At 40.2% G+C, this 22622-nt stretch overlaps 2 protein-coding genes across 4 annotated transcripts in view; one reads left to right on the top strand and one right to left on the bottom strand.

Annotated features, from left to right (window-relative positions):
- Nucleotides 1–116: 116 nt before the first annotated feature.
- Nucleotides 117–8883, bottom strand: si:ch73-173p19.1. Its single transcript, XM_026362438.1, has 17 exons — nucleotides 8683–8883; nucleotides 7446–7552; nucleotides 7195–7334; nucleotides 6758–6918; nucleotides 6457–6615; nucleotides 5931–6378; nucleotides 5412–5513; nucleotides 4632–4722; nucleotides 3913–4136; nucleotides 3579–3821; nucleotides 3324–3422; nucleotides 2919–3112; nucleotides 2646–2820; nucleotides 2398–2554; nucleotides 2157–2310; nucleotides 1414–1525; nucleotides 117–1306 (listed from the first exon to the last, which is right to left on the bottom strand). The coding sequence occupies exons 1-17, from the start codon at nucleotides 8701–8703 to the stop codon at nucleotides 1131–1133; spliced, it is 2763 nt and encodes a 920-aa protein (XP_026218223.1). The 5' UTR covers nucleotides 8704–8883; the 3' UTR covers nucleotides 117–1130.
- Nucleotides 8884–10246: 1363 nt separating this feature from the next.
- The window catches only part of slc4a2b (solute carrier family 4 member 2b), a 37775-nt gene continuing 25399 nt past the window's right edge, over nucleotides 10247–22622 (top strand). Inside the window, exons 1-3 of one of the 3 annotated variants that reach the window (XM_026362034.1) lie at nucleotides 10247–10304; nucleotides 10996–11101; nucleotides 21072–21150. The gene's annotated coding sequence lies outside the window, so the exon portion shown is untranslated. Of the gene's footprint in view, nucleotides 10305–10995; nucleotides 11102–12553; nucleotides 12601–12790; nucleotides 12861–21071; nucleotides 21151–22622 lie in introns of those variants that run through there. The other 2 variants (XM_026362032.1, XM_026362035.1) reach the window with 2 other exon arrangements.

Here is a 22622-nt window from a genome sequence, read left to right as displayed (position 1 = left end):
CGAAAGACATAAAAACTAACTAACTAAGGACCGTGCACCTCCAGGATGCAGTTTGTAGGCAACTATTCATTCTTCAAACCTCTGTCTTTTGGTATCAAATGTTACGCTATCGTCTTTTTTTTGTTTTTTGTCCCCACAGCATTTTAAAAATAAATGCAGGTTGTCTGTACAATACCTTGCAAATGAAAACACCTGAATCTGTTGAAGTGAAAGCGAAACCTTGACTTACCAATACCAGCCTAGTCTATACTATTCTATTTATCTGTGGTTACAGTTGGTGTTATCAAATTGACTTTTAAGGTGACATTGAATGATGAAACTGAAATCAATTAAGTACCACCTTACAAATGTGTTGTTGGGCATTCATTTTGAGTTATATCACTGCTACGTATCTTCAAAACTTGAGTATAGTTCAGACTCTTGTCTCTATTTTGCTGACATCAGTGGATCTGAAACAGTATTTGTTGCATGTACTAACAACTCTCAAAGCATCAAATAGATCAGAAGTCTGACATGAACTTTTCTCCCAGTTCGTAAATACAATGACAAAACAAAATTAATACACTACTTGTTCCAACATTGGATGACAGAATTATGACGAAGACATTCTCTGCCTTCATATCTCTCCCAAACATTCAACAATTGTTGAACTGACAACTTTAGATTTTCATTTAACTTGTGGGCATATCAGTCTGTTAGTTACTGTAGTCTGAAAATACATGCTGGGTTAGAAGGTACATATCCAACATATTTCTGACAGTTGGTTCCACTAGTGCCAAGCAGGAGAAACTGTATTGCCAACCTATAAGGTTGCACATAAAGCTTTAAAATCTGTCAGGTGGAAGCTTCCTACAGCGTATGTGAGCAAATACTGATTGTTTCTCTATATATATGTAAACATTTTAAATGGCCTAGTCGTTAAACACGAGCCTCCCGTTTAAAGTTTCAGCTCAGCGTAACAGAGATTAGTGGCGCTAGCTGCAGCTGAAACCTAAAGGAGGAGTGTCAGGAGTTACGCTGTTTCCAGGTGAACCTGTTGGCAGCATGTTTCAGGGGCTAAAGCAGTCAGCAGCAGGAGTTAGAAGCGTGCTCGGGTATAGAATGTGTAGCTCAACTGGAGGTGCCGATGCTCACTGGGCTTCCCACTCCTCATCTGACACCTCATCAGGGGGAATGGCGCGAGTGTTGCTGGCCCGGATGCTGCTTATATTGGTGAGTGAGAGGAGGCTGGCAATGCCCATCAGACTGACTCCAGTGCCGTCCAGATTCACCTGAGCCAGACGCATGTGTTTCAGAAACTTCAAACCTGAGGAGAAAGTGAGCGACACATTGGTGGCATTTGTGGGAACAAGTAAAATATTAAAATTCTCTGCCAGATGAAGAAAAGGCTGGGTGTTCAGTATGGGACCTTACCATGATCTGTGATCCGTGTGCGGCTGAGATTAAGCTTCAGAAGCTGATTGCAGTGGATCACACCTCTCCTCACTACTGTGTCTCCCACCTGAGTGCTGGCTAGCCCCAACACCTAAAAACCACGGAAACATAAATGTTGGATATCGGCACAATATCATGTTCCTTAATCTATTACAGGCAACTGTTTACATAGGAAATGTAGTCGATATTGATACAAGATTAATTCAATTAATCTCAACACACAAATCAACATTTGATGTTGAAAATCAGCAGCAAGAGGAACTACTACTACTAACCTACAATGACAGCTAGTAAATACTTCCTCACAAGAATTAATGCAGTATCAAACTCAATGTAAACAACAGAGCAGTATTTTGTGTAACAGAGAATATCTGTAAGAGTTTTAATGTAACGTTTAACCCCTTTCTGATCCCCACACTTTGGTCTGACTCAATCACATTGTTACCACCAGGCACCAGTTTAAGTCCTCATTTAATGAGTTCTGTACTGCAATGTGGTGTAAGCATTACTAGTGTAAAGCCCATCTATTCAAATATTTGAAACATAAATGACCACCTAAGCAGAAAAACAAAAACAATAATGACATTCATGAGTTATCCCACAGATATTATCACCTACATTTGAAACAGCTTACACCTGTGTAGCACATTTTTTTATTTCTCCACCACTTTTTAAATGACACTCTGCTCATGTTAACACACAGACATCCCCAGTAAAATCACCTGAAGGTGCTTCAGACAGGTTATGAGTTCAGCCACTCCACGGCTGGTGACTGCTGTTCGGTCCAAACACAGCTCCTGCAGCTCCTGCAGGCCACGCAGGGAGGGAAGCCCTGCATCTGTCACCTGAGTGTTACTAAGTGACAACTTCTTCAACCTACACAGAAAATACTCGTCATCAATATGATACTCAAATAACGGTTTGGCTGTAATATGTAAAATAGAACAGATTTAACACAATGACCTGGTCATGGTGGAGAGCTGTTGGACTCCTTGGTCTGTGACTTGTGTGTAGTCTGTCAAGTCCAGTTCTAAGAGCAGAGACAGATCAGAGAGGAATGACAACCCACTGTCATTCACCAAGTGGCGTCCAGGGAGGGTGAGATGAGTCAACTTTAGACCTGGAAGCAAAGCAGAGAGTTGGATTTGAAACAGTTTTAACCACTTTGTTTCCCTTAGCTCATCACTGAATGTTTCTTCCAGGGTACAGACCTGAGATGATCTGCAGGGCGTGATTGCCATTAGCTACTGGGATTCCTGCCAAACTGAGGGAAGACAGTGCAGGGAGGCTGGAAATGTACTTCAGTGACTCCCCTGTGACACCTGTCCCATCCAGGTTGAGAGTCTGCAAGCTGAACAGCTCTGCCAAAGCCGACACATCCTTAACCTGGAAACATCCCGAGACAACAGTACATGGACAGTGACAGTTATAGATAGATGTTAATAACCAACACAACAATGATGTATGATCTGTGTTAGCACTACCTTAGTCTGCTTGATGCTGAGCAGTCGCAGCTGTGGCACACAGGCAGGAAGAACTACCAGTGTAGCTTCAGTCACTGCTGTCTGGTTCAGGCTGAGCTGGGACAGGCAGGTTGGGGCTGACTGGAGATACAGCACCATCCCAGAATCACTCACCTTAGTCTGGTCCAGAGACAGGAAGCACAGACTTTTCAAACCTTGAACACAGACAGAAAAAAATATGTTGTTGTGTGAGAAAAATCAAAAAGGCAAAACCAATTTAAAAGTAAAAACAACTACGTAACACTGAGCAGCTTAGGATGGGATCTGGCATTCTTGCACATAATTGTAACTGCTGCTAAAGCAGTGCTACATAATCTGTTATCCAGTCTGAGCCTTGTTTACAAGACTGTTTGTAGAAAGCCCAACCTGTGATATGCTGCAGACAAGAGTCTGTCAGTTTGCTACAGGAAGCCAGGTTGAGGTACTGGAGTTTCACCAGGCTGGACAGGATCGACAGACCAGAGTCTAGACAGAACAAGTTTAGGAGAATGAAACAACAAACACACAGATTAAAACTTTTAAACCAGCAAACATTTTTACTGCATAAAAAGATATGTGAAGCAACAGTCGTGAAGTATGAGAAATATCGAACCCTAACCCATCACCTAAGACAAAACGTACCAGTAATCAGAGGAGAGTTCACCAGGCTCAGATGCTTCAGCGCTGTGAAGGCCCTTAACTGCCGCAGGAGTTCATTGGTGGAGTAAGGGTAGCAGTTAAGAACAAACTTCTGCATTGGGCAGCCGAAGAAAAGCTCCAAGGTACGCGGACGTAGCAGCCTCTCTCGGGACATGTGGTTAAGCAGAAGCTCTGCCAGCTCTGGGGTCAGGCCTGCCAGACTGCTGCTGTACTGCATGCTGGGAGCTGTGAGAACAGAGTCAGGAAAGACCAGAGTGAACAAACGAAGCAGTGAGAAACATTCTCTGAAAACCTTCTTGAAACTGGATATTCTCACCGGTCATGAGGTGAACTGTTGCACGGGTTGCCAAGGCACATAAGGATGGCACACTGGGTGTCCTAAAGGGTTTTTTAGGTGGTGATGCCTGTCCCTGTGAGGCATGTGCATCTTCTTGCTGTGCAGCTCTTTGAAGACGCTCCACTGCAGCCAGACCTGCAGCTACAGGCGCCACCCGACCTCCTGCATCCTCAGGCTCTGCTGACTCTTCGACTGGAGCCTCCCTGAAACACACAAACAAGACTTCACGCTTGCATTGTGTGCAACACTGCAAAACACAAGCTAATTTCTTTGTCTGTATTGTCACAGTTGGTTATTTGTAGCCATGCCATGGCTCTGCGGATGGTAATTGGTCAACCAGAAAGTTGTAACACCTCCCTGGTTGTATGAGAAACATTTCTTTCTTGAAACTATTTGATGGCTTAAGAAAAGAGTGACTAGAGTTCCCAAAGGATGAATCTTACAACATTCATGACCTCTGACCTTTTCTGGTAGAGGAACCATGAGGTTGACCTTTTTGGTGAAATGTCTCACCAACTATGGGATGGACTGCTATAAAATTTGGTACACACCTTCATGCCATCATTCAGGCTGAAATGTTATATACTGTAGTCTACTGTTTTATGACCTAATACATGCACATGAAACACTACTCTTTGTACAATGTATATAACATAGTTTTATCTAAAGTGCACCATGTGGCAGCCGGTGACACCCACCTGAGTCGATTGCCTTGGTCTGGCCAGTGATGCCCGGGTTCAAATGCTCCTTGAATCCGGTTCTCAGGAAAGAAAGGCAGCCTTTGCATTCCTGTGAAAATGACACAAGTGACATTAGTAATCACTGACAGTGGGATTTTAGAAAACCACTAAATAATCAGTGACATTACCACGAGGCCATAAAGTATATACACACAAACCATAAACCTGTTTATATAAAAATCCATTGAGCATTTTTACTACATTCACAATGGAAAAAAACATTTCCTATTCCACACCTCTGATCAGCATATTTTGTTCTGGTTCTCTTATGACTGGCTTCAACTGTAAAAAAAAAAAAAAGCTCCTTTCCCTCTCTGGTCTGTACAGATTCAGAACAATATATCACAACCACATGCTCTGAAAAACTGATAAAGAGTAGCTTTAATCATTTAGGGAACACTGTTCTCATTGGTGGAACTCAATAGTTCTGGCCATCTGTACTGAATTTATGTTTAACAGAAAGAGGCGTTTACATATTTCATAATCCTAATCTCTCTTATGTAATATCACATTTTACTGGGTCAGTTGTTCTAATGTTCTGTGCACTGGACTGTACAGTATGTAACTTATGGTGGATCCAACTTTGTGCAACAGCAGAAAGTTGGATCCACAGTCTGTTCTCGACATGAGAGATAATGAAAAAGTGGAGACGCATAGAGCCAGGAAGACAGAAAAAGGGAGAGGGAGGAAGGAAACCAAGTAAACCGGCAACATCTCAAGAGACAAAAGGAGCAGTACCATTCAGCAAGTTAGGTGGTTCTTCCTCTCCTTCTTGTTCCTCATCAATGTCTATTCCAGCTGCATTCTCAGCGTCACCAGGAACCAACCTCTGGCCACGTCCTGTTGAGTACCAGAAATGTCATCCAGTGTTTAAAACATCCAAGTCTTGTTTAAATACTTCTTGGTTTGCATTCTATAGAGCTGGTAACTGGGAAAAGCTTTAGTAAGAAGTCCAAGTCTCTGCCTCTTTAAACAGCATTTACAACATGACTCATAGTTAGATCTTTATGCCTTTTATGGGCGATAATCATTTCCAAAGATGAGCAACAGCCTACGAAATTATGTGTTCTTTATAACAATTTAATAGTACAAAGCTGTATGCATAAAATAATTAGGGTAAGAAATAAACTAGGACTAACAAGCATTTCAAAAATCACTGAGCTTGAAAGGTTGAATGAAGGGTTTTGAATTTACTACATCTCCTTTCCAAAATTTAAAACTGTACATAAAAAAAAAAGCTTTGATGAACTAACTTACCCCAGAAGTGAGACGGCCCACATAGTGCATGACCAACTCCAGGGATTCCGGCATAATTCTTTGCCTCTTCCCACAGCCGGTTGGGTAGTGGAGGGGGTAGTAGATCCTGCTGTCCTGCCTCCTCCTGGACAGGGATATGAGGTTGTGGTGCCACAGAGCATGGAGATGGCTCATTCTGTCCAGCTGATGGTGGTACTGGAGGGCTCTGTGGATCCTGAGGTGTGTCCGGAGGAGTTGTCTGAATACACAGTGCAGCGTTGGGTGTAAGGCCAAGAGAGCGCAGCGAGCAATCCAACTCAGCCTCCCCAAAGCGTTTCCGAGGGAAACCCTGGAGCAGGGAAAAGGAAGGCAGGGAGGGGTAACGTCTGGAGATGTGCTCCACAACGTTACGCAGTGGAGCATCAGCTGGGAAGCGTTCACGCATTGACTCACCAGACGGCAGCCGAATCTGCACCACAACAAAAAATAAATTAATTCTGTAATTATAACACACATCATCAGAAGTTAAGGTTCTTCATAGTCTCACCATGAGGATACAGTTGTTATCCACATTCGTCTGAACCGTTCCTCCGAGCTTCTGCGCTTGACCACTGGGAGGAGATGTCTCTGTGGCGGCACTGGTCTGACCCTTCTGCTGCAAGATCTTCCGGTCCTCAGCTATCCGCTTTAACACCAACTCACGCTCCTGATAGTACAAAACACATCATAAGATTATGAATCTGACACTTGGCTCAAAAGACTTTGTTCTCTGCAGCATAACAAAAGGTCCTGGTCCAGCTGAGTTAGCACAGTTCAATACAATGAATCCTTCTTTCAGAGTTGCTGACCTGTTTCTTTTGTCTTCTCTCTGCTCTGGCTTCCTGAGCAACACGTTGTCTTTCTTGCTCTACAAAGTCGCTCTTGTCTTGCTTGATGCGTGACTCAACTGGTAGGGGTTCTGGGGAGAGGTTGCCTGATTGTGATGGTCTCAGCACCAATGAAGGACATGCTGTTAAAGTCAGACACAATCTCATTAGATAAATTTGAACATAAACTATCCAGTCCTGTATTAAACTGTCCATCAAAATGATTACAATCAATATTTATCAGCTGTTACAATTATGTAATAAATAATCTACAACACACTATTATTAAAAGAGAAAGAGGCTAAATAACTGCACTAATGCAGTGCAGTTATTTACTGATTACTTTACTTTACAGTTACTGATCCACTAAAGTAAGCAAATAATTGATAATATATAGTCAAAACCTTGTCTTGTTATACCTCTATTTTCAGGGGGACATGTTTGTGACTCTGAAGTGCTTGCTGCCTCTTTGGGTGGGTTGAAAGCAGAAAACGCTGTTTCAGCTGGCTGTGACGACTGCTTGACCAACCTGTGTCGTGGATACTGACCCTGTAACAGCCTATCAGCATATGATAGAGGGACACGGCATTTACTATCATCATTTAGAAACTGAACAAACATTACTGAATTGTTATTCACAAGGTTGAGAAAAAGTGCTGAGTCAACTCACCATTCAGCTGCATCTGGCACAGAAAAATGGCCTGCCTGCATAGCCGCCTGGATCTGCTCCTCTGTGAAACCCATCTCACTTAGGATGAGGAATAACTCCCCAATAGTCTGCAACACACAATAAAACACACATCACTGATCAGCTGTTAAACAAGTCAAAAATACATTAAACAAGGATTTACCAGTTAACTTTGTGGCTGTGCCTCCCATATCAGTGAAAGCACAAAGTGTGTCATACAGCTTGTCAGGCTCAGAATGTTTTCATGAGTTCAGTAAGATAAAAGAAAGTTTCAGCAAAACCTTGAGCCTAATAATAATAACAATAATCAAGCTTACCATTATCTAAATAATTAGTCAACTAATTATCCTGTTAAACTGTAATATCCAAGAGCAATCCTGCACTTTACTTGACTGACATTATCTTGTACAGTTATTTGCACTATCCATACACAGTGTTTATTATAATTGTATGTTGAAGATTATGGTCCTCTAATGGCACTATTATCACCCTTTATGTTATTCTATTTATTTCTTTACACTATTATTCTATTTATTTATACTGTATAGATATTTTATCTATCTGTACATTTATATGATATTTCCTATTGTTACAAGTATATAAGTAATTCCTTCTTTGTCTAACATCTGCTGCATGAGTAAATGGGGTTACTAACATAAAATTAGCAAATTTATTAATAAAGATGTTATGTCTCAAAACCTTTATGGGCTTTACAGGTGCAGATGAGAATATTTAGTTGTTTAGCTTACTTTGTATGTGCTGGTGATAACCTTTAGTTGCTGGCCTTGATGTTAACTACTGCTAATAACAATTAGTAGTAGTATTTTATAATCACCTGTGTTTTATCGTAAGCTACAACTTGACAGTTATATTTCTCTTTGTTTGTCCTTCAGTAAATCTGACTGGGACTGACTCTCCATTCCTAAGTTAATGTTAACGTTAGTTCTTGAAGTTTTCAGTAGTTGATTAGCCTGTGTCATGGTAAATGCAGTCATTCTCAGTAAAGTCAGCGATTTTACTCTAAACAAAAGATGACACGCTAGCATGCAGCTAACGCTCTGCATGTTGTTGTTGTCTTTGATTCAGTGAAGACTGTCAACAAACACTGTTAGCATGAGGCTAACAGTTAGCTGGCGAGGCTAACGCAGCCAGTAAGCTAATATTTTTGAGCAGACGTGGCGGTGTCATGTCAAAGAGAGGTAGGCGCTTTATAACTTACCGGAGAGGCAGCAGAGCTCATGATGTTGTTTCAACGTTGCTGCAGAAAAGCAAAGTGAAGCAGATGTTATTTAGCAACTTTGTTGACTTCCTGGTTGGTTGAGCGGCGCAGCCTGCTAAGCTAACCACACTGACCTCCCCCCCGTCCGTTGACTTGCAGATTGACAGGATATCAACAAGCAACCAGCCTATGAACACTGCCGAGATCTTCTCCACCGCACAAATCCCGTCTGCTGCTCAGTGACTGACGGAGCCGAGCTCCAACCGCTGCCCTCACAATAACCTTGACCAAACATATCAGTGTAATCTGTCGCGTTGACGTTGTTTGGGTGAATGAGGGCGATGGACGCTTCCTGACAGACTGAACTGCGGGTTAAGTGACGCGAGTCACATCTGGTAAAAAGGAAGAATAAAGGAATAAAAGACTATAAAAATATTTAATACTAGGGGCAACTTCGGGTTTCATTAGCACCAGGTCACCAGCAGGGATCACCCTTACTCTGTATATGTTGATATGACCTTTGGCACAATATAAAACTTACTACTAATATAACTATACTATATTATACTACTACTATTCTAATATATTAAGTAATAACATATAATAATATACAAAATGTTTTGGAGACCAAAGCCTGAGAATAAAATAATGCCACAAATAGCTTTTACTTATCAATTAACTTCTTACACAATGCAGTAAATAGAACAAACAGTGTCAAATCAATATTTAGTGACTGCAACACCAATTCTCCAAGGTACACTTGCATACCATATGTAAAACCAGCCAACTTTCAACCTGCATATTTAGTGTTTCCTCATGCAATAAAACACCAAACAGCATCAAAACAAAGATCTCACTGTATAAAACAAAGTTTGCTACATTTCAACTGTAATGTTAATATGACACCTAAATACCTCCATACCTATGGACACCCTATTTTGAGTTTGAGCTCTCGCCTCTGAGAAAATCTCATCCCTGCTTGTCACTAAATATGGTTCTAGTAAAACTAGATGGGTACTTCATTTCAACACATGAAGACGGATACAGTCGATTCTACTTGATTCAATATCTGTAATAATATCATGAGAACTAAAATAGAAATAAAATTTTCTCCACAAATCATTTGGCAAATCATTTTCCAATAATACTACAAGAATTCTCATTATGAGCTTAGAAGGCAATACCACAAAAGATAAACAGCGTCATTAACTAAGATAAGGTCTTCATAAACCTGCTGTTGAGCAGACTGTGGTAGGTAGACTTCAAAAAAGAAGAGAACAAGCTTTTGATCAACTACATGAATTAAATGTTTAACCAACAGCTGGAACAGCGGATATATAACAATCCACGAATCCACGCTGTGCAAAACCTAAAACAGGTAGAAACACATCTACAAAGCACAACAAGTGATCTTGTAGCTCCTTGTTTACATACTTGGTAACTAGTTAAGGGAAATGAGGGGCAGGTGTGCATACAGGTGTTTATCCATTGACTACGGAGCTACAGGAAGGGCATGAAGGGTTAGAGATAGCTGGCTTTATGGGAAATATGTGAGAATAAAAACTCACAAAAAGGTTTAGCAGTGAGCCTGGAGCTCTGGAACAGGTGCCTGCATACAGGGGGTAAGGGTATCACTTGCTATTTTCTGTCCAGATTGTAAATCTCTCTAAAGAACATTTGTAATTATGAGCAATATACAGTAACTAAAATCAACTTGATCTAATCCAGCCCTGCTGATGGGTGATAAGTAATAATGGTGTTTTAGGGATCTGGTTTTGATTGACTGTACTTAACAATACTATTTATTATGATTGGAGCCGATGTTTGTATTGTCATTCTTCAGTAAGTAATTGGTTTGTTAACCACCAGCTAACAAGAATATATAAATAATTTACAGTTGTATTAAATTGAGAAGTTTGAGAGCAAATGTTTACATTGGATAAGCTGAAGACAGCTAATATTTGTTTTTTCTGGATAATGACATAAAAGTTTACATGTACAAAAAATGTTATGTTTAGAGTTTTGGTGTGTTTGGTGTGAGACAATGTGTTGCTCAGGAAGCCAGAGCAGAGACAAGAAGAAAGAAACAGGTCAGCAACTCTGAAAGAAGGACTCACAGTATTGAACTGTGCTAACTCAGCTGGACTAGGACCTGTTTTGTTATCCTGCAGAGAACAAAATCTTTTGAGCCAAATGTTTGATTCATAATCTTATTATGTGTTCTGTACTGTCAGGAGCGTGAGTTGGTGTTAAAGTGGTTATCTATGTAAAACAATAACAGCGTACCCACATGAACGTTTCATCCCCCAACAGTGACTTACGGTGGAGGAAATGTCATGATTTGGGGCTCCTTTTCTGTCTCGGGAGAGCAAAATTAATTCCTGAAGAACCATGTCCACCAGCTGAAGCTCCGTAGAAGGTGGGTGATGCAGCAGGACAATCACCCTAAACATTGAAGTAAATCCACTACTTTGAATGGCTTCGAAGACATAAAATCCATCTTTTGGAATGGTCGGGTCAGACCCTAGACCTTAACACAATAGAGATACTGTGGAATGACCTCAAAAGAGCCATTCATACCAGAGGTCCTATAAATATGTCTGAGCTAAACAAGTTCTGTGAGGACAAATGGTCCAAAATTCATCATGCACATTGAAGGTCTAAACCTCAGCTACAGGACACACTTTCTTAAAGTTATTACCAGTTCCTAAAACACTTTTTACTTTTTTCACCGTCACCGTGTATGTTTAATGAGTGTGTTCAATGGAGACATAAAATGTCATGACTGTGTGTGTTTTGTCAGCGTAGAAATATTTTGTTTGTTGATATACAACATCCGATTACATTTGACGGCTAATTAACACAGAAAACCAGGAAAGTGCAGACAGTTCACTCACGTTTTCTGTTCACTGTAAATACACAGTGAGCCTATTTGCATTTTGGTCCATGCAAAATCACACCTTGATCTGCTCTGAACAGTCAGAGCAACGTGACGTGCGGAAAAGAAACAGCGAAAGTGCAGTAGTTTTTTGTTAAACTTGTGTACCCTGCTCTTCCGTTCATAGTATACGTCATGTACATCATGTGCATCATAGCGGAAAGACGCCCAGGCCTTCATCTGAAATATGATTCATCAAATGCGCATGCGCAGTCAGTTCTGGCCGTAAACGTAACAGAGAAACGCGAGAGTTCCGGTGACGGCGGAGACAAAATAAAAGCACCACCTCCACGTCAATATATCTGGACTAGTGGGCAATACTGGGATAGTTTGGTTATTTTATACATTATAGAGACCACACTGACATATAATAACAGGTATTGAGAGTACATTAGCTCTACTTAACTGTAAGTAGGCTACAATTTGTATATACATACTTTACTTGAGTATTTCCATTTTCTGCTACTACTAGTTCTACATTTCAGAATAAATATTGCAGATTTTAATCTACTACATTTGTGTGACAGATGTAATAATCTCTCAGAATATGATTCACATTTTGAAAAGAAAAGAAGCAGACGAAATTAAGACAACTACAATAAAAATACATGCTAGACTATCACCTGTGCAGATGTTTAAAATCGTGAAGCAGCTCAAAAGTAGTAGTAGTAGTAGTTAAACTTAGTAGTAAACTTTTTCAACTGCAACGTCGATGATGTGTACATATTAATTTGTCAGCAATTTTAATTAGCATTCTTCTGAAAATGAGTCAATGAGTCAGTCTACATGTTAAAAAAAAGTTTTAAAAGTATGTTTAGATGCTAACACTTTTTGTAATAGAGTATTTCTACGCTTACTATAAATTGAAGATCACCCCTCAGCTTATTACGGGGACTCTTAATTTGAAACGACACACCAGATGTGGACGTGCGTTTCCTGCGGTGCTTTGACCCCCGGAGTCATTCAGAGAGAGTTTTTAGGTGAGTACCGGGCACCGGTGACTAAATAAGCCGTAACCTGTGTGTGATTAATAAGCCTTACGGGGATTTCGCTTTATTAAAACGCGGGTTCGTTTTGAAGCGGCGTTATTTTAAGGTGTTTAACTTGTTGTCCTGCGTAGAGAGGCGGCTCTGACATCTAGTGTGACTGCCACACATGCATGACCGCGCTGCTGCTGCTGCTGCTGCTGCTGCTGCTGGTGGTGTGGTGGGTGTCCTTAACTTATCGGCTTCTTAACCAGGTAACAACCGGAGGAAAAAGTGTTGGGAATATGCTGGGACTGTGAGTTTAGTTTAGTTTGTTGTGGTTGTTGTTCCTGAAGCGCCCAGGAGTTCCTCTTTTTCAGAAGCTAGCGGTTATTTCTCCTAGTAGCAGCTGTAGGTGTAGACCTGTGGTGGTCCAGCCGGTCTGCCTCCTGCTAAGTCCTGTGCTAAGTCTTGTCTAAATAACCCAATCAGCCATTTCATCAGTGCTGAGGTGTGGTGGGGTTTACTCACTCACCCATCATCCATTCATTCAACAGCAGCTGCATTGTGCGCTTTGTTTCTTATGCTATAGTGACAGGACTGTGAAGGTGTGTCATCGGGGAAGTTATTTCAAGATAAAGATAAAGTGTTTGTTCACGCACGTAGGCAGCAAAGTGTGAGAATGGTAAAGGCTGGACAGTAGTTAGTCTCAGTGGAAGAGCTGTGGATTATTTTGCAGAAACTGTAAAAAAAAAAAAAAAAAAAATGGCAACAATGATTGTTTTGTTTTACTGAGGGGAAAAGTTGTTGATGTTTTCAACTTAAAATGACATAAAAACGCAGAGAATAGCAGCTCATCACATTTAAAAAGCTAGAACCACTTTTTTATTATTTGGTTGGTACATGACTTAAAACATGAAGTGGTTTTTAAAATCGGTGTTGGTTAATTTTGTCTCTCCAGTGATCCTTTAATCCACAAATAGGAGTTAACTAGTTACAGAGGTTGTAAAGTTTCAGTAGTACATGAAAACTACCTTAAAAATATTTTGATATTTTAGTGAGCTCATAAGTGTAGCACCAATCATCAGTCAGTTAAGCCAAAAAACAAAACAAAAAAACAAGCATTATTTACACGATTGATGAACCTGTGGCAAACTAAATATGTTAGTGTTTCATGCTGTTGGCCGAAATGATTTTAAAAGAACGAAAATTCATTTAAAATGCATTTAAAGAGGCCGTCTTAAATGCTAGCCTTAGGCATTTGCTGAGTGATACTGATTTGTTGATTTTACGATATGAGACACTAAGAATGAAAACAGCTGTATTTACATCTATGATGTATGATGTATAATTTTCAATCATGGATGAAACATAAGCAGACGCAGTTAAAGTTGCTTTATTTAATCACTTTATAATGATAGAAAAATTAAATGCAAGCATGCCATCTCTCTTACAAAGCTGTAACCAACAAGTGCTTGTTTCCAAACGGAGAGGTGAAGTGACAAGTGGAGAAAAGGATTGTTTTCACAGGAGTCACAGGTGTAACTAACAACACTGTTGAGTAGGTAAGAACTGGAACAGAGCCATCATCAATAGTAGTGACAAGTCAAATCACAGACTGTACAAAGACAACAATAAAGATACGCTTGGCAAGATTCATTCAGAAAACAAAAGTAGACTAGTTGGACAGGGGACCATAGTTGGACCATAGTCAGGGGAAATCAGTCAGTTTCAAAATCTGATCTAGATAATTTTTCCTGAGTTTCCCGTTGCTACATGTCACTGAAACTAACAAGAAAATTCCCACTTGCTTTTGTTACTAGTTTGTCTGGATTTTTCTACCAAATGCTAAAAATACAATGGCTTTTAAAGTAAAAAAAAAAAACTCTATCACTTTATTAATCTATGGATAACTTTAGCATTAGTTGTGAATAAAATGCAAAACATGATTATTTGTGCCATGGGCTCATCCGAAGCTTCGTCCAGGATCCCTACAGCCCACTCTCATGTGGCGGGTATATGTCAGGACATGCCCTCTGGCATCCTTCAGGATGGAGGAAGGATGTGTCTCCTGTGCTGACTCGCCAGTATCATCTCCATGTGCACTGCAGATTGTTTGGAGGACATATTTGACTTTCATGTAAAGTAGAACTACAGGGCAAACCCGTCATCTTTTCCTCAATATGATTCAATCCAAGTGAAAAACAAACAGTGACGTTTTGTTGGAATCTGAAAATGTTCTGACGTTGCTCTCTCAAATTCCAGAGCTGCTCTGCTGCCTTTTGTTGCAAAATCCTGTGCAGTGCTTGAACACATCACGCAGATCCATCTTATCTCGGCAATCCTGGTCTTGCCTCGTGTTTGTTTTCCTTCGCCTCAGTGGAATATGTCAAACAGACTTACTGTAGGGCTGATTGCGACAACTGGCGTGTGTTACGGTGGAGAAAAAGGGCTAAGAGCACAACCCGTTGAGCAGAGCGTCTCCACATTCTTCTTGTGAATTGCTTGGTCATGTAGAAGAAAGAGAAGGAGAACACGCAGATAATGTTTTTTATTTATTTTTATTTTTTTACATCATGGCCTCTTCGTTCTCTGTGTTTGTTTTAGCTTCACCTCTGCAGATAAACGGACCCAGTATGTCGTCCATAAACACATCACGCCTGAAAATCAATCTTAACATGAACTACTATTATTTTAGGGCTGTCTACTATGATCTCGCCTACTAAGTTGCTTTTAATTACCATTAAGCGCTTTGGTATTAAACCCATTAAGCTGTCTGCAGTTTCTGTAGAGCATATAATTACACATAAAACATGTGGTCAGGCGCCTTTTTCTCCTCCCTTCACATCCACCTTCACTGTTGTCGTCCTTCCCCCTGCGAGTATCAGTTTAAATTCTCATGCCTTTTCTTAATCTTTACTCACAGAGGCTGCTTTCTGCCACACAAACATAATCACATTATGTTGGTTCCCAGAAAATGGATAAATGGCTGATTTGTATTTGAGCGTAGTATGAGATTTTAGGCCTTTGTGTGGGTTCTGGGTGCCCGGGGGATACTTTATTCCCATCCGAGACTCATGCGAGTAAATACAGTTATTACAAGTGCACCGGGTCAAAGCTTCATGATTACCTAATTTTCGGTGAGAACACGGTGTTACCTTTCGTGCAGCTTGAGCAACCTGAGCAGCCCTGGATGCAGTTTTGAGAAGCACCTGAACAGTGCAGTCAGTGGATGTTTGAATCCAACAATTTACTTACTTTACTAATGAGAGTTTGATGTTTTGCAGATTTTACTTCCATATGTCCAAACTACACAGCTATTGGACTGTGAGAGCCAGATACAGTATTAGTCTGGGTTTCCACTTCAGAATAATTGCACAATGTTAAATAACTTCATGCTTCATTTTTAGGAAATGTTTGTCTAAAGTAGAACTTTTTGCATCAACACATACAAATACTAAGTAAAACTCAATATTCAATGATCAATGATTATTACATTTTGTACCCTCTTGCATTTTTTTTAAATTCCAGAAACATTACACTTTAATCAACATTACAGTAAATCTGCCAGCAGACTAGTATTTAGTCAGCTGTTGTTACAAACAACACAGCACACAACATAAGAAAAAGACATGAAGCAAACTAAACAATTATTGTCAAACAGACAGTTGATACACAACAATATAATGTAGCTGTGATCACAGGTAGTTAAATTCACATAACATCTATATATAACTTTAATAAAGCTGTAGCAGACTTATAAATGTTACGTGATTAGTGTCAAACTGGGGGTGATACCATGTCTCCCTCTTGAATATGTACTTTTCATTTCCTTTCTTTACTACTCTGGAGCTCTTTAAAGTATTTCCAGTGAAAACTTTAACAGATTTGTTTCCCTGCTCCACAACTCTTAAGGTAAAAAAATCTGCCCAATTCCTTTTTTCTCTTCTAGTGGAGAGGACAGTGGACTGGCTTTATGTGAGCTGCCAAGATCTAGCTGCCTCTTCCATCTCTCTTCACCCCAAAGACAGGTGCTGTCTTAGCTGTGAGCACAGCGGCTGCTGCCTGAAGCCCATGATGGGACAAAGAGCGAGATAAAGATGGCATACACTGAGTGCAGCTGTTAGTTGTGTGAGACTGAACCTTTTCCAGACACTGTGTGCACATAACTTAGCACAGTCATGCTGAAGTGCTAGAACCTGCCAAACCCTGAGTGAAGTTGTTGTGGCCACTGAGCTGTGAAGAGCAGAGCAGAGCAGGGAGGTAGAGACGTCCGCATGATGAAAGGCTCAGGACGCAGCTAGGTGACTTCTGAACTGCTTAGCTATTTCAGGCTCAAACACACGAAGCCAACAGAGGCACAGCCATCAACATACACAACCGCCAAATTCCCATAGAGGTCCACAAACAGGGCAGCTGTTAGAGGTGTACAGCCACGTCTGGATCGGTCTTTACATTAGCAGGCTGCACGGGACACTCCACCGGGCAACAGCACTGATCATGGTTCTGGTGAGTTTCTGTCACAGATGGGGCTGCACAGTTTTTACCTCTTATGGTCCCCTGTTGGCATGATCTGCTGCTTCCTAAAAGTAAATCTTGTCATGGGTTGCACCACATGAGTGGTTTCCTTTATGGAATATAGTGCAGCAGTTTTATACTTGCAGAAGGAGAAGAAAAACAGGAAGCTGAAGGAAGAACTTCCGAGTTGCGTGAGCACTTTACATAAAAGCTAGAAAAACTGAAGTTGTGGGGATTTATTGTGTAAAAATTCTTGTTAAATGTTATTTTTATCTCGCAAGTCTTGTGAAATCTACATAGGATGGTTTGGATTAAGTAGACAATGGCTTTGTTTGACCACATACGGTCCACAAATTCAAACTGCATCAGTGCAGTATAAATGTTATGAATAAACATTGTCTGGTCATGGTCAAGAAAAAAGTTGTCAATCGCGCTTGTGTGCATGAAGTCACGCCTTATATATAGTCAACCCCAGTGGAGGATGCTATTATCAGCACACTGCTGAGTTTAAGGAAAGCCCCAATCTTTGAAGTGGACTATAATTTTAGCTGCTTGTGTCTTTGATTGTGTGTGGGGTTTTTTTTGTTTGTTTTTTTATTCCCCCTGCAAGACGTGCATGTGACTCCACCGTGAGCCTACATCTCTGGGGACAAACAATAATATCTCACAAACACAACACGCACAATCTCAGGCTGCTACTGGGGCTGGATATTTCTTTAAGGCTCCTATAAGCTGATGTGGAATGCAGTGTGTGATTATTTGGCAAACGGGTAAGCAACTTGTTTGGATCACAGGACTGTTCTTTGCTCGCTGGAAAACACAACTAATCTGGCGGCTTTTATGACTTTAGGTGGGATTAATGTGTAATAGTGTTGATTATTCCATGACATGACAGTTTTTTTTTTCCGTTGCCAAGTACACTAAGAACCTGGGGCATGCAGACGTGTGTATTTGAAGAAAAAATGACTCTCAATCTGATATAATTTAACAGCACAAACAAAAATCAGATGAACTGTAAGAAGAAGAATGATTAAACCTGATGGACGTATTTACTGTAAGACGGTTAATGTGCAAACATTTCAGCATCCACAAAATAATCAAAAGTTATTACTGGTTAACAATTAAAGACAAATGAGGTACCCTGTTATTGCTTTTCCACTCATGTCATGAACAGTAAACTGATATTCACAAATGAATAAACATCCTGTGCAGATTTATAAACATGTCAAGTTGATGTCTACTGGGATTATTTTGAACCAGTAATCAGTGATATAACTTTCACTCAATATCCACTTTATTAGGTACATCTGTACAATCTAAGGCAATGCAATTTTACTTTTACAGCATTATAATTTCTCAGTTTTTAAGTTGAAACTGTATTATTGCGGTCACACAGGGGTGATGAGTTTGTCCATTATTCCATCCATTTTCTCTTAATATTTCAATAACTTATTCACCCCAGTAAAGATGATTAGGGCTTTCGTGGAATAGTTACTGTGTCCTCGAATGAGAAGTTTCTCAGTGTTTTAGAGAAAGTTGGTACATAATGTTTCCCTCCCTGTTCTGCAGACCGTGTTATGAGATTTCATTTGTTTGTGGGTAGTGGTAAACCGGTTTTGTGTCAGCTTGTGGCTCTCCCTTTCATGTTGACTTTGACATGTCTAAATCCCCCATTGTCTACTGCAGTATGATTTTTGTGACTTTTACAGATGAGGCAAATATTTTAGTATGGACGTTTTGTTATGGTACCTGCATGGCTCGGTGACAGTCTGTTGGGTGTTAGACCAGTTGATCCACCACTTCAAGGCTGAAATACCTCAACATTTAATAGATGGATTCATTTGCCTCTTGCGCTGTCATGAACCTCACATTTGTGCTTTTAAGTGTTATAATTGATGCACTGCCCTGAAATATGGTGCCGACATTCGCTTCCCCATTAGGATGAATTGCATTAACTTTGATCCCCTGATTTTTCTATTAGCACCACCATCTTTTAACAATGTTATTTTTCAACACAAAAATAGAAGATGGGGGGGGGTTCCATTTAAAATAAAAAAAAAAAAAAAAAAAGAAAGAAAACAAAGGAAACACAAAAAAAGACTTTTTTTTAAACAACAAAGGGAGTTTTGGGGGAAATATGATCCACTTCTTCTGAATTTCCTCAAATTTAGTTCTGGAGCCTATGAAGAAGGGGATTCTTTCATTACTAAGATTTCTTGTGCCATTTTTGATGACATCTGATAGCAGCCACTTAACGTCGGTGTTCTGGCTTTAGTCATTTCTTTCTAACAGCTTTTCTAGCAGCTATATTCAGAGTTTTCCCAACAGGTTATTTAACTTTGTATTCATAGGTGTCAAGTGTAGGAGCCCAAAATTAATTTGTTGCATTAAAAAAAAAAAAGGAATCTAAACATAGTGATGATTGACGTTTACTGGGATTATTTTAAACCAGTCGTTCTTTATATGGAACACTAGAAATCACTAATATCACTTGCTCTCACTGGTCATTTTGCCACTGTAGGCACAATCTAGTACAATCCTAAAAATGAAAAATTATAATTATAAAAAGTAGAATTCATGGCAGAGCTGCTGTATTGGATTGTATTAGTTTGTACAGGTGTACCCAATAAAGTGGCCAGTGAGTGTATCTCAGGATTTAGATTACTTATTCACCCTAGTAAAGATGCTCAGGACTTTCCTGCCCTTTAATGAGAAGTTGCTCAATGTTTTAGAGAAGGTTGGTACATAATGGCTCCGTTCATCAGTCTGTATTGCAAGATGTTATTCTTTTCTCTTTTTTTTGTCCGTTTTGTGACACTCCCTTTAATGTTGATTTTGACTGTTAAATGTCAAAAAGTCCCCTATTGTCTGTCACAACATGAAGTAACTATGTTGGGAGGCTCGTAGAGAAGGTGATTCTTTATTAGTAAGTACTTATTAGTAAGATTTCATAAATGATGACATACCAGCACTCTGAGGCTGGTGTCTGTCTTTAGACATGCCATTTGTAATGGCGTTTTGAGCATATATCCTCTGTATTCCCAACAGGTAAGTTGAGTTCCCATTTATAGGTGTTGAATGTGGGCGCCCACAAAATATATGGCAGCATATGGAATCGTAAACCTTGACTCACAATGTTTATTATATCCTCAGTATTACACAGCATCACTAGATTAGCAAACACTTGTTAGCATTCGCATCAACTGGTCACATTATGTGAGGGTGGCAGCCCATTTGATAGCAAATGACTGGTTTGTCTGGGAACTCCACAATTGGTCACATGATAAATTTGAACAGGGAAAAGCAGAAGTAACATATTTTTTTGCCTCTATTTCTCACTTTCTGTGATTTACTGGATATGTGCACTTCTACATGAACCTAAAAATTAATAATAAAAAGCAAGTAGAAACTAGCAGGTAGTGATTAGGAGCTGCACTAGACACAGACATTGTTAAAGGACAAGCTAAAATGTTGGGGGACCACTAGGCTAAAAAGGTTAAAACACGCACAAACCACAGTTTGATACAGACAAGTACTGAGCAATTAATTGAATTTCTTCCTTTAGTGTGTGTGTGTGTGTGTGTGTGTGTGTGTGTGTGTGTGTGTGTGTGTGTGTGTGTGTGTGTGTGTGTGTGTGTGTGTGTGTGTGTGTGTGTGTGTGTGTGTGTGTGTGTGTGTGTCTGTGTGTCCTAGACACAGATAGATCTTTGAGCAGTCTCTGACTCAATGTTGTATGAGTCCTGGTGTCACATGGCTACTTGTCAGCAGGCTGGAGGAGGAAACATAATCCTGAGGAGGAAGCCTGCTGTTATCAGTCGGTGCACGCTCATCTGAGAGAGCAGTCAGCTCAACGAGAGCCTCGGCAGCACTTGACTGATTGGCAGACCTGCTCCACATCTCTAACTTTTCTTTCGTCTCCCTGTCTCTCTTTTCTCCCTCTGTTTGTTTTTGTCCTGTACTCTGACCAGCGCCCGGTCTCTCTTCACAGCAGAGTTCAGAATTGCATTACAATGTCTGCGGTGGCTTCTCTGCAGTAAGCACACAAAGGTAGGTCTCTTTTGACATTTCTTTACGAGTTGTCCTGTTTTTAAATTGTCCTTCTTGTCACTTTGTGCTCCTTGTTGTTTGTCTACTTCTGTTTAGTTCATTGTTATGTGGGTTAGTCCTTAATTAGGTGACTACAGCTGTTGTTTGTCAGGTCAAGTCTCGTCAAACTTAACTGGATTCTTAGTGTCACACTGACTCCAGGAAAGAGTACAGCTGAGTCAGGCTTGAACCATGATGATGTGTAGCCAAAGCATGGACAAGTGTAAACAAATCCTGCTCAGTTTCACAGGTTACACTGCAGAAGACCTACCAAATGTGCCACTTGAGTTTTAGTAGCACAAACGTGCTTTTCTACAGTTGTAAATGTTAAATTGGAGCTCTTAAAGGGCATGTTTTGGAGGTCTTGGCTCCATAAACGATGTGGGCGATTTAGAATTGGCCATTTAGAGATGTATCAAAAAACAGACCTTTCCTTGAGCGTTTCTTTTTCTTTCCTTAAACGACTCTCTATCTGACCCATTTTAGTTTATCATGTATGTTCTCCGCGTCATCTCTTGCATGTATCTTCAACAGATGATAAACACGTTGATTCTGTGAATTTATAGCAGCGTTCAGACTGTTACAGCATGTTATCGTGCTAGATAAAACATTTATCTCCATGTCAGTGTTGTCTCCTTAAACACGCATTGTCTTCTAGTCTCACTGTCTTGCTTTTCTGTAAATCCGGCTCTCTAATGAAACCTTAAATTGCTCCTTTCCTCCCTGTTATTGTCGTGTTTTTATAACTACAGGCCTGTGTGTCTGTTGAGGTTTGGACATTGTGATCAAGCTTCTATTTCTGGGCAGACACTTTTATTGGCAGTTTGTGAATTTAATTGAACTGTTCTTTAATTATGCCTTATTTGATAGGATTTGTACATGATCGTGCAGTCTGTGGTCGGCTCTCACGTGCCAAACTGTCGACTGAAGCCGAGCCCGTCCGGGGCGTCCTGCAGATCATTGGTTTAAGAAACATGTGGGCTTGTGTTGCGAGTCTGGCTTGTAACCTCTGTCCCGTCGTCTGACTGTCTCGCTCCTTTTCCCTAAATGTCGTTATGAGCAGGCATGGCAAAGAATTTTTAACCACTTATAGCTATAACCTTCAAATGTCACATGAGATTACAATAAAAGGCAACTAAGAACTAAATTTAGATGATACAGATCTTCTATTTCGTTAATTGAAATAATTGAAACACTGAAATACTTTTCTTGTCATACTTGTCATGCCATTAAAACATTCAGTGTGGATTTATCTGAATATATCTGTAATGTAATAATTAGGAGTAAATGACCCCTTTTCGTCACTTTTATTTTCTGTTTAATTAAAATATAGCTTACGTTCTTAATGAAAGGAGGAACTGTTCTTATCAGGGAGTGACCAAGACATCTTTATCAATACTGGAAACTTACTGTGGGAGAGATGAGTCACCCAC

The sequence above is a fragment of the Anabas testudineus genome, chromosome 2 (genome assembly GCF_900324465.2).
Source record: "Anabas testudineus chromosome 2, fAnaTes1.2, whole genome shotgun sequence".
NCBI classification, from domain to species: Eukaryota; Metazoa; Chordata; class Actinopteri; order Anabantiformes; family Anabantidae; genus Anabas; species Anabas testudineus.
The sequence above is the reverse complement of the archived record's forward strand: the minus strand, read 5'-3'. Positions and strand labels throughout refer to the sequence as shown.

Bases quoted from the DNA above. Each gene is read 5' to 3' on its own strand.
- si:ch73-173p19.1 (XM_026362438.1), bottom strand. From the start codon at position 8,703: ATGAGCTCTGCTGCCTCTCCG. The intron at 7,335-7,445 runs GTGAGTTGACTC...ATATGCTGATAG, and splicing joins GTGCCAGATGCAGCTGAATG to GCTGTTACAGGGTCAGTATC. The intron at 2,555-2,645 runs GTCTGTACCCTG...CTTTGCTTCCAG, and splicing joins CGCCCTGCAGATCATCTCAG to GTCTAAAGTTGACTCATCTC.